Here is a 12,479-nt window from a genome sequence, read left to right as displayed (position 1 = left end):
TTATACATAATATCGTTTTAGTGTATCTAGATTTTTTGGAGTAATAAATTCTTCACCTTATACTGTAGATAGGTGAACTACACCTCTAAAGAGGATTTTCTTAATTAGGAAGGGTCTTCCCCATCGTGGTCGGAACTTGCCCCTAGGGTCTAATAGTTCTTGGGTTCGTTTAAGCACCAAGTCACCTTCTTTTATGTTCCTGGGCTTGAACTTTCTATTAAAGGTATCAACCATTCGTTTCAGGTAAACTTGGGTTTTACATAATACATTCAATCTATGGTCTTCCATTAACGTCAACTAATCATATCAAGATTTTACCCAGTCTTCTTCAATGACTTGGGATTCCAAAAGGACTCTTAGTGTAGAGATTTCAATCTCGATAGGTTGTATAACATCCATATCGTATACTAGAGAATAGGGAGTTTTGTATGTTGATGCCCGAGCAGTCATAGGATATCCCCATAAGGCGAATGGAAACTTCTCATGTCAATCCTTGTATGTGTTAGTCATATTTTTAATGATCATAATCACATTTTTGTTAACCACTTCGACTGCGTTGTTAGTTTGGGGTCGATAGGGCGATGATTTATGGTGTTCAATTTTGAACTCTTTGAGTAAGGATAAAACATTTCCTTGGAAATGTCTTCCGTTATCTGAAATAATGACATGAGACGCTCTGTATCTAGCGATAATATTGTGATAGGATCGGCGTAATCGATAGAGATGGGGGTCTGGTTATTGATGACGGCTTCGGATAAACGAGTTGATAGAAATCATGTTAGGGATTTATATCACTTTCTATTCTACACAAATCCTTACAAACTCTTGAACGATTCAAGTGCGGAAATGTTTGATTGGGTTTGAAGCTAAGAACCAAAGAAGGAGATGATGATAGAATGTAAATGACACAAAGAGTTGTTTATAGATGTTCGGAGCAAAACTCTCATATGTCACCCCTTCTTCCAACACCGGACGGATTCACTGTACGTTTCATAGAATCAAATACAGTTGCACGGCTAACTCACTGTTGAACAGAACAGACTCTGTTCAACTTATAATATATTAAAGAATATCACTCAGTTAGACAATACTTTGATTATATCTCTCTCTTGATATACACACAGTAAAGCAAGAAAGCAATTCGTGAGATTGTAAATTCAGTAGTTCGTTCGTATGTTCTGATCGATCGATTCCAGCAAATGTGTCCAGTAGTTCTTTCGTTGTCCTTGAAGATCTTTAAATAGAGAGCAGGTACCAATAGTCGAATCTTCTATAATGACACGTGGCAAACTTCCATTGGAACGCCTCCATAGTACACAGGTACAGCAGACTATGAGCACCAGGATCGTGGCCATACCAATCTGGTAGTGCGCCAAATATTCTTCTAGGATATTCCTGCAAGAAACAAGTAGTGGGAAGAATATTTGCTTATGTGGCATTAGTTAATTGGTTGCAACTGACTGTCGTACTACTCTGCAAGGAAAAATGGAGCAAGAGTAGCATACAACTATTTGATCGTGGGTAGACGGATGCTAGCTTCAAGCAACTACTTAAGCGTGGCATTAGACGTTTTTCACTTAGACTAACAAGTCTAGTGAAAATAAACGCCCACGTCTAATAGTAGGATCCATTAGACCACCTGGTCTAATGGGATTAGACAACACGTCTAATTACGTTTCCCTTCAGACTAATCTGAAGGAGTAAGATTGCACGTCTAACTCTCATCTGTTAGACGGAACATCTAACTATGTTTTCCTTCAGACTAATCTGAAAGAGTTAGACTGCACGTCTAACTCTCATCTGTTATACTGCACGTCTAACTCTCATATGTTAGACTGCACGTCTAACTACGCCTGTTAGACTGCATGTCTAACTACGCCTGTTAGAGTACACGTCTAACTACGTATCTGTTAGACTACACGTCTAACTACGTATATGTTAGACTACACGTCTAAATATGTCTGTTAGACTGCACGTCTAACTACGTCTGTTAGACTGCACGTCTAACTACGCCTCTGTTAGACTGCACATCTAACTACGCCTCTGTTAGACTGCACGTCTAACTACGTCTGTTAGACTGCACATCTAACTACGTCTATTAGACTGCACATCTAACTACGTATCTGTTAGACTACACGTCTAACTACGTATCTGTTAGACTGCACGTCTAACTACGTCTGTTAGACTGCATGTCTAACTACGTATTTGTTATACTGCACATCTAACTACGCCTCTGTTAGACTACACGTCTAAATATGTCTCTATTAGACTGCACGTCTAAGTACGTATCTATTAGACTTCACGTCTAACTATGTATCTATTAGACTTCACGTCTAACTACGTATCTGTTAGATTGCACGTCTAACTACGTCTGTTAGACTATACGTCTAACTATGCTTGTTAGACTGCACGTCTAACTCAATGCGTCTAATAGCCAATAAGTCTAATGAACCTCATTCAAACTTAGTCTAATATAACATGTTTTCGATACACCTACACCAAAAACAATTAGACAGCTTAGTTTAAGTTTTAAACCAGCTCATCGTCAAAATTACACTAGTCAGAATACTTTGACCCTTAGTCAAAATAATTTGACCCAACATATTGATACATATGAACTTCGCCGCTTGAGTAGATTTCAGAATTTTGTAAGATGCTACATCGACCATTTAGAGAAATAGTCTATGGCTACGAGAATGAACTCATGTCATTTGATGCATGGAGATAAGTTTTCTGAATGACATCAATGCCCCATGTAAAATATGGCCATGGTGATGTCATACTATAAAGAAAAGATGTTAGAGTATGCTTTAGATCATCATAAATTTGACACTAGTGAGAACTTTTTACATAGCTGAAACATTCATGCTCCATATTTTGCCAATAGTACCCGAGACGTAGTATTTTCTTAGCAATAGCAATTCCATTTATATGTGGACCACATACTCCTGTATGTACTTCCTCTATGATCCGTCGTGCTTCAGGACCATCGACAGAGAGCATGTTTTGACCATCAAAAGATTGTATGTATAGCTTGTTAGTTATCCAATCATAGTTAGTGGAATACTAGCGTAGGGATCTTCGTTCCTTAATTCGGAAATAGGACGGATATTCTTCATACTCGATGTATTTTTGAAGAATATCAAACCATGGTTTAGTGGGCACTTAGATGGAGGCTACCACTCTGATTTTGAAATTGGGCTTCTATTTCTACCAGATTTTCAGAGATTTGACCTTTATTCCAACATGGATTTGGGTCATAGCGGCTAGCGTAACCAAAGAATCAGAAAAGCGATTTTGGCTTCTAGGCACGTGTACAAAAGACACGTGATCGAACTTGTCGAGGAATTGGAGTAGGCAAGTACGATAGGGCTTCAGATTTTCCCCTCGCACTTGTCTGGTTTTGTTAACCTGGGATATAACCAAATTAGAGTTGCTAATTAAGTCTAGTCTAGTTGCTTCTCGTTCATATGCAATTTTGAGACCCAGGAGACATGCTTCATACTCGGCTTCATTGTTGGTTACAGAATATTCTAACTTAATATAGATGGAATTATATGCTCCCATAGTATCTAACAACAAAATTTCAATTCCATAGCCATATTTTGATGAAGCTCCATCAAATATTAGCGTCCACGTGTCTGAAGTGACAAACATTATGGTGTCATCTAGAAAGTCGAGTTCATAAGAAGGCTCGACCATGATAGGTTGATCAGTCAAGAAGTCTACAACAATGCTTCCTTTAACATATTTCTGAACTATTGAATATGTAATATCGTATTCAGAAAATCATCAACATCCATTTAGCGAGTCTAGGCGACAACAGTGTTCGCTGAAACAAATAATGGATTGGATGCAACATAGATACTAGTTTTATAGGGTGGGCTTGCATATAATGTCTTAGTCTTTTGGTGACCCACGCAAGTTCCCAACACACTTTTCAAGTGTCAAAAAGTTTAATTTGCATCCATTCATTATCTTTCTCAGATAGTAAACAATGATCTCGAGTTTATTCTTGTTTTCTTGAGCCAATAGGCTACCCACGGCCGAGTCTGTCACTATAAGATAGAGAATTAAAGAAATACCGGACCTTGGTGGCATAAGAACCAGTGGTGACTTTAGATAGTCTTTGATTTTTCCAAATGCATATTGACAAGTTTCATCCCATTGAAATTTCTTATCCTTCTTTAATAACTTGAAGAGGGGATCACATGTGAGGGTCAATTTTTTAATGAACCGACTATGAAATGGATTTTACTAAAAAATCCTGGGACTTCTCTTTCATTTCAAGGTGTAAGAATAGTTGTAAGTCCTCAATTTTGGACGGGTCAATTTCTATTCCTCGTTGGGTAATAAGAAAACCTAGCATCTTATCAGCGGTGACACCGAACACACACTTCTTCGGGTTCAACCAAAGTCGGTATTTCCTAATTCTCTACAATTGTTTGTATAAGTTGGGAATAGTTTCTTGGCAATCTTTAGATTTTAGGATCATGTCGTCAATGTAGACTTTCACTTCCTTGTGGATCATATCGTGCAAGATCATAATGACTGCTCTTTGGTAAGTAGCCCCAGTATTTTTGAGACCGAAGGGCATAACCTTAAAACATAATGTGTCTACCTCTGTGATAAAAGTAGTCTTCTCTTTGTCTTCTTCAGCGATTATGATCATGTTATATCCTGAAAATCCATCCATGAAAGACAATAGTTGATTAATAGTGGCATGATCGACTAGAATGTCGATATAGGGTAAAGGAAAACTATTTTTAGGGCTGGCTTTCTTCAGATCGCGGTAGTCTACACACACGCGAATTCTTCTATCTTTCTTTAAGACAGGAACCACATTGACTATCCATATGGGGTAGTCCACAGTTTCGAGAAATCTTGCTTCCAGCTATTTTTGAACTTCCTCTTTAATCTTGGAAACAACCTCAGTCTTCATTCGTCTTAACTTTTGTTTGACGGGTTTAGCCTCTGGATAGAGGGGAATCTGATGTCGACCAATGTTAAGATCTACGTCGGACATATCCTTGTAAGACCAGGCGAAAATGTCTTTGTTGGTCTTTAACGGTTCTATCATTTAATGACGTTCTTCATTACTCATGCTTTTCTAATTAATAAAATTTGAGGATCGTCGACCGTATTAAGGATTATTTCTATTTTTGTTTCAGCGGCGGAAACGATTTCGTCCTCATGTTCCAAGAAGTTTTTTATTTCGAAATTAATATCTGAAAAGAAACACCATCATCTGACATATATTCGAAATTGTACTCTAGTATTTTATTGGACATTTTATTACAAAAAGAGGAAGACATCCCATCAGGATTATCATTATAGATTTTTTTATTTATTCCAACATCAAACACTTTTCATAGTCCAAAAGGTGGACGATGTTTTCATCTACTCTCAAGTTGATCGTAGAAGCTTTATCAACTACTGGTAGGTTTGTGGAGTCTATTTTACAAGAACTTTCATGATCTGAGCCTTCTTCCGTCATAGTGGAATTATTTCTTACTAGTTTTTCTAGGGTTTCGTGTCAATAAGCAGTCATTTTCCTAATCATATTAACAGATGAATTAGGATTAAAATAAAAATATAAAAAGATTTCGAAACCTAGAGAGCGTGTTTAAAAAACTTGTATTGAAAAATGGCTCGGGGAAGTCAATACATAATGTAGTTTCCCCTTTTCGCACAAACTGTCCATTTAGGGTTGGAGGGATATGTATATATTTCTTAAATATTTTACCTTTTCTAGAACCCTCATACCCTATCGGAGTATATCCAATACCAAAGTTATCTGAGTCGTAATAAGACCACGGGAAAGAAGGCATGTCAGTAGCATTTGGTCTTAAACTCATTCTTGGGAAATATCCTATTTTCAGCATGAGGCGCATTGACATGACACTGTATGGTGTAATGTCAGGAATGTAAGGGTTCTAGAATCATGGATTTGCCTAAATATAGGACAGATATCGAATCCACTTAACTCAACCTATAAGTTACTAGAATTAGTTGAAACTACGATGGTCATGATGTACTTCTCACCTTTTATGGTGATGAGTTTATCGTTATCCATGAACCATATTTTATGATGTAGGGTGAAGGTCATAGCCTTATCCTGATGCAACCAAAGTCGTCCCAAGATTATGTTGTATGACGGTCGCATGTTTATTACACAGAATTTTACCTCGAACGGTGTATCGGCTACAAAAATCGTTTTGGGAAACTACCCATAATTTTTTGACGAGAATTATTAAAATCTTGGACACACAAGTCTGATGGGATAGTTTTATCAATAGAAATGTCGATTTCTTGGAGAGTCCTCCATGGACATATGTTCAATGTTGAATCATATTCGATTAAAGCCATGGGAATGACTTTATCAACCATCTTTAGTGAGATGTAAAGTGCCTTAACATGGGTTTTATCAAGAGCATGTAAGTCCTTGTCCTTGAATCCTATCATGTTGATTTGTGAAGTTGCTCAAATGATTCCAACCAACTCTTCAAGGGTTGTGTTGGCTGGTATGCTAGCATTACTTAGCTCATTAAGCATAGTATGACTATATTCTATAGAATATATCAGGATTTCCAAGATGGATATGTTGGCATTTGTCTTCTTTAATTGAGTAAAAAGACTATCATCCGGGTTTTGAGACATGGGCTCATTTTCCTTTCTTGGGTCATTGGATGATCCAAAAAGATTAGTCGTATTGGAAGGGGTTGTTTTTATGAAAATTGGAAGTCATATCCACTTTGGGTTGCTAAAACTTCATGTTGCACATTTCTTTTTGGATAATCAGCGTTAATATTATCGGGAATTCACTAATTTCGAGATATCGTCGGTGGAGTGAAATTCTTCGATTCTCCTGTTTGGGCCATGGATTGATCATATTAACTTCAAGACTGTTAATAGGTTCATCCACATAGATCGTATTGACCTAATGATCGGGTAATAGAATTTTCACGATCTCAGGTTTAAGGATGATCTTTTGATCAATAAGGTGTTGACACTAATGCTTAAGGGCACTACAGATATCAGTAGAGTGACCTTTCATCTGATGGTATGCGCATCACGCACTTTCGAACTTTCTAAGGAATTCTTTATCCTTTCTTGAAGTTAAGGGTTTAATTAGATTCCTTTGTTGGAGTCGCCGGCGGAAGTGAAATTCTTCGATTCTCCTTTTTGGGCCATGGATTGATCATATTAACTTCAAGACTGTTAATAGGTTCATCCACAAAGATTGTATTGACCTGATGATCAGGTAATGGATTTTTCACGATCTCGGGTTTAGGGATGATCTTTTAATCAAACGGGTGTTGACACTAATGCTTAAGGGCACTACAGTTATTAGTCGAGTGACCTTTCATCTGATTGTATGTGCACCATGCACTTTTGAACTTTCTAAGGAATTATTTACACTTTCTTGAAGTTAAGGGTTTGATCAGATTCCTTTGTTAGAGGAGAGTAAGGGCTTGACTCAGGGTCATACCTAAATCATCAAAAGTTCTAAGAGACCTTGGGGCCTTTTGTATTGGTGGATTAGATGTCGTAGGGATGTTATTTTAGCCAACACAGGTTTGCTTAGACCCAACTTAAGAGAGTCCAGAGCCTGTTAGGTAGTTGTGACCTAATGAACTTCGTCTTTGTCCTTCCTTTGACGTCGTGGAGGAGCAAGATATGTCTTCACGGTTTTACCCTCTTTTCTTTCCTTTTCAAAGGCTTCGTCGAGGTTATTACCCGTCTTGAGGAGTTTCTTCATGTTTTGAAAGGTTTTAATAGCAAATCCAATAGAATATCGGTCGTTAACATTATCCAAAATCATGTCGATTTGTTTTTGTTTGCTGGGTAAGGAATCGATTTCTTCCACAACAGCTTTCCACCTTTTGATGAAAACAACGAGTTTCTTGTTTTTGCCTTGTTTTATATTCTTGTGCTTCTTCGTAGTCCGTTCTAAGTTGAGATGCATGCTGAACCATTCTTTAAAGGCTGATGCGAGTTCATCGATAGTTTGAAGATACGCTATCTTCTTTTGGTGATACCAACATAAGGTTGCACCATCTAAGTATTGTGAAAATAGATAGAGGTTTTACTGTTCTCCCATATGTAGAGGTTTCATAGTCATTATATATATCTGGAAGAAAGAGGCAGTATCACTCTTGCCTACGTATTTTGATAAAAATGTCAGTTTTATCCCAAATGGAATGATTGCTCGTTCGGTAGTCTTCATAGTATTTTTCCAATCATGGTGTTCAGCAATGATACCTTTGGTCAACTAATTTATCTGATCTTGGAATTTGGGAGGGATTAATTTTCAAACTCGTCATAACGTGGGAGGCATGGCCCCACGTTATGACGAGTTTGAAAATTAATCATAATCGGTGTAGTGATAGGAGGGATTATTTGTTACTGCAGTCGTGAACAGATACAGTAGGCTTGGTCATCAAGTTTGTTAATATTGCCAACTGTTATATTACTTGTTGAAGAGTAGCTTCCCTTCAGCAAACTCGGTCGGAGATATTGTATCCTTATTAGTTTTAGGAGTTCCTTTGGCCATTTCTTGGCACATAAAACGTCTAATTTTTTATTTCTTCTTCGTGGGGCCATGCCGACTTATTGCACTAGACTGCGATTTCGAAGATAGAAAGATAAGGGTTGGTATATGTAACAAAAGTGAAAATGCAAATACATATGATATGAATCTTAGAGAATGAGGATCTCTTTTGTGATTCGATTAAAAAATCAAACATAGAGTTGTATATAAACATGCTCGCAAAGTTTGTTATAGACAAGACTCTTTTGTTGATATATTATAGAGAGTCTAAAATGGAAAAGTGTTTGATGGAAATTAAAAGCTTTTAACTCCAAACGTAGTCTGTTCCAACATTAGCATCCTCTTCTACTTTGGTTTTCTGAACATTCTCATACGGGTCGAGAATACGGTCCACGTATTTCATCCGCTTTGACAATATATTCATCTAAAAGGCATCATGCCATTTTTCGAGATATCTTTCATGGGTCCTCCCATCGATGGGTTTATCCACAGCGAAGAAAGCTTCGACAAAGATCTATCCGAAGTGCTTGAACAGGTTATGTGTGTAGTAGTAAGTAACCCATTCCAAACTCATAAACATGATTAGAGGTTTGTCATCTATCATGAAAGTCATTTTCTTGATGGGATACCATGGGAGAATGTCACAGATTTCATTTTTGCTCTATACTGGGAGTTCATGGATGGCTTGCTTCATTCTCCGATATTGGATAAAAGGGGACATGATGTTATCAGGAAGAATTGGTGGCAAACGCTTGAGCTTGTCAAGCAGTCAGATATAGAGAATTAAGGGGAATCCCTTTTACTCATGGTAGAAGACCTACATGAGTTATTTAGACTCATACATGTTTATGCTAGAATAACACCAGAGGGATACTTGTTGCCTCTTCACATTTCGTGTACAACCTCAATGATTCTTGAGGAGGGATTATCATTTACAAGTGTTAGAAAGAAACGATCCAGTAGGACTGACATTGTTATCATAGATGAGCCTAGCTTTAGAGGGATTTCTCTATCTATTATTTCTATCTTGGTCCAAGTCAATTTATATATGTTTTCGCGATGATATTATCAACCATAGCTATTGAGTACTTGTACTCTTCATGTAAGAGATTTTCGATGGGCATTAAGTCTATGAATGGCCTTAAATGTAGAATATTTTTGTTGTCCATCATCAAAATATCCCGGAATTCTTCTATGGTGGGGCATATAGACCTTTCACTAAGGAAGTAAGCTCGTTTAATAGAGTTCCACATTTGTTGTATCTCCGTCATGAAGTTTGAATTTACTTTGAAGTTTATGAACCTCGTAATAGGGATGAGGCCATAAGATTGATAATTTCATTCATTAATGTGGAAGTTATCATTTAAGGGACCAGCTCAATATCCATTAGCATGGACATTGTTGGTGACTACGATAGTAGAAGAGGGGAGTATTGCAATTGTAAAAACAAGAGCAAATGCATATGCAAATAATATGACCTAGAGTAAATATATTATAAGCATTTTATATACTTGCATTAAAGAACTTCTAATTTTATACAGTTCAAAATTTTGGAGTTCTAGATTTGCTAGTTGATTATAATATTCCTACACAACTGTGGTAAAGCTAGAGTTTTTATTTAAGAGGAGCGAGTCCTACTACATCCGGTAGAGGTGACGGAACATTCACTCTCTTCTTCTCCTTGCTAACATCGGTATTCATCCATGATCTGGTCGAGATAATCCTACCTATTTTTAGGGATGCCCATCTTTATTAAGTCATTTCACAGCTCAAAGTAATTTTTGAAGTTGGTGTGTTCGATGGGCCTGTCTATGGCAACTATACAGTCACGACATGGAGGCATGTAGTCTCTCTCGAACTGCTTAAACAGCTCGTTGGTGTAGTAAGAAGTGATCCATTTGAAACCTATAAGCATAATTATAGGTTGATCATCCATTAGATAAACCATCTTCTTAATCATGTGCCATGGTAGAATTTCACGTATGAAATTGTTATCATGGACGGGTATCGTCAGCTTGGCAATCTTGATGCATCGACATTGGAGGACGGCATTCATCTCATTACTGGGAAGTAGATGAGGTATACCCTCCATTTTTTCTAAGAGCTGAATGTAGAGGAAGATTAGAGCTCCTCTCTTATTGAGATAGTAGGTGAATATGATTCATTTAAACATAGTAATGTTTCAACAAGGATGATTCCAATGGTAAGCCACTTCCAGTATCTTGGAGGATGGCGGACGATTACTTGATGGAGCAAGGAGAAAGTGAGTCATCATGATTCTCATGGTGAGCAAAGAGGTACTGAAGTTTAGTGGGATTTCTCTAGTCTGAGTGGCCAACTTTACCTAGTGAGGAAGATCTAGGTATGTTCTTGCCAAGATCTTATCTACCGTGGTCTTGGTGTATCCAAATTCTTCGTGGATGAGGAATCTAAGGGACATGTACTGCGTGTAGGGCTTGAGCCTTATGATGTTTTTGTTGTCGGTCATCATAATGGCTTTGAATTCTTTGATGGTTGGAAAAATTTGGCAATCACGTAGGAAGAAGGCCTTGTGCACTGGATCCCACTTCCGCTGCATCTCCATCATGAAGTTATGATGGATACGGAAGTGAGTATATTTTAGAGGGGTACTTAGATTGTAGACCTACTAGTACCATTCCTTTTTGTGGAAATGGTACCTCTAGAGGAATAGATCTTCATTCTCTAGTAGAGAAATTTTGCGATTGTATAATCAATTTTACAAACATGTCGTTTGATTTTGATAAATTAAATATTATAGTGATGTTTATTATATCTATTATAGATGTATGCATGTATAATAAATAAGCACGTACAGGTTAACTTGTCGAGGATTTGTTGTTTGGGCACGTCAAACAACGGTTGGGTAGAGTAACCAGGTTTTGTGTGCTAAGGTTTAGTAGAGATTTGGGTTAGAATCTCTCCTCACCATCGCTAAGGTTGCATCATGACGGATGTATCAAAGCCGAAAGGGGGATCCATTCCAAGTTCCTAGTTTTTCCTCTCGCAACATCACTCAGTCACAGACCGGTATGATCGGTCTTCACGTAATTAGTAGATGTACAGAGTTTCGATCTGGTACTTCTTCACGTAATCCCAGGTGATATACATGTTTTGGGTTTATGGAATTATTAGGATAGAGCCTAGGTACCCTTAGGGTGATGAACCTGGTAAGGTAAACAATTGGGAAGGTTCTGGAAAGTTATAACTTTATTTATTTTTATATTAAAATTTAGTCCCCAAAAGAGTCGCCAAGAAAGCTGTAACCCCCGGGAAGTGCTCCCCCTCCGCAGCTTAATTAGCACGTGTTTGGATGACATGTGGAAATACGTGAGGGATATCATAGGGTGGCTTGAGGTTCAATTCATTTCAACCTTAATTTGTGTGATATGCGTCTTTTTTGAAATAAAATTTTAATTTAAAAAAGATTTGGAAAATACCTAGGAGAATTTGAAATTAATTATGTAAAAATAATTAATTATATTCAAACTTTAATAATCTATGGATTTGATAAAATCAAATTTAAATTTATTAAACATGATTAATTTAAAAATAAATATTATTTATTTAAAAATAAAGTGTCTAAATGATTTTAGAAAAATCAGTAAAAGGTATGTGTATAAACGTACTTTATACTAGAGTTTCTATAAGTGGTTCGTATTTTGGTTACGCTCGAGAAAGGGTTTTCGCGTTATGTCCTCCGCGCCCGTCAAATGATGGTTTTATTCATAAAGTAAAGTCTGGCTATCAAAAGTTTTATTTATAACATTTATTTCCATTAATTAGTAGTCTTGGGTCTTAAACAAAGATAGTATAAATTACATAAATAATTGTACAAAATTATTTAGAAGGGCGTACTTGCGATTGCATTGATATAAAACTGAGTAAAAACCCTGAAAAATATTAG

General features: G+C 37.0%; 1 protein-coding gene across 1 annotated transcript; it reads right to left on the bottom strand.

Moving 5' to 3' along the window:
- Window positions 1–3,210: 3,210 nt before the first annotated feature.
- On the bottom strand, window positions 3,211–3,702 carry LOC124946320. Its single transcript, XM_047486881.1, has one exon. The coding sequence runs from the start codon at window positions 3,700–3,702 to the stop codon at window positions 3,211–3,213; it is 492 nt and encodes a 163-aa protein (XP_047342837.1).
- Between the last annotated feature and the right edge of the window lie 8,777 nt (window positions 3,703–12,479).

Source organism: Impatiens glandulifera, chromosome 7, assembly GCF_907164915.1.
Source record: "Impatiens glandulifera chromosome 7, dImpGla2.1, whole genome shotgun sequence".
Lineage (NCBI taxonomy): Eukaryota > Viridiplantae > Streptophyta > Magnoliopsida > Ericales > Balsaminaceae > Impatiens > Impatiens glandulifera.
This window is presented reverse-complemented; position numbering and strand designations above follow the sequence as displayed.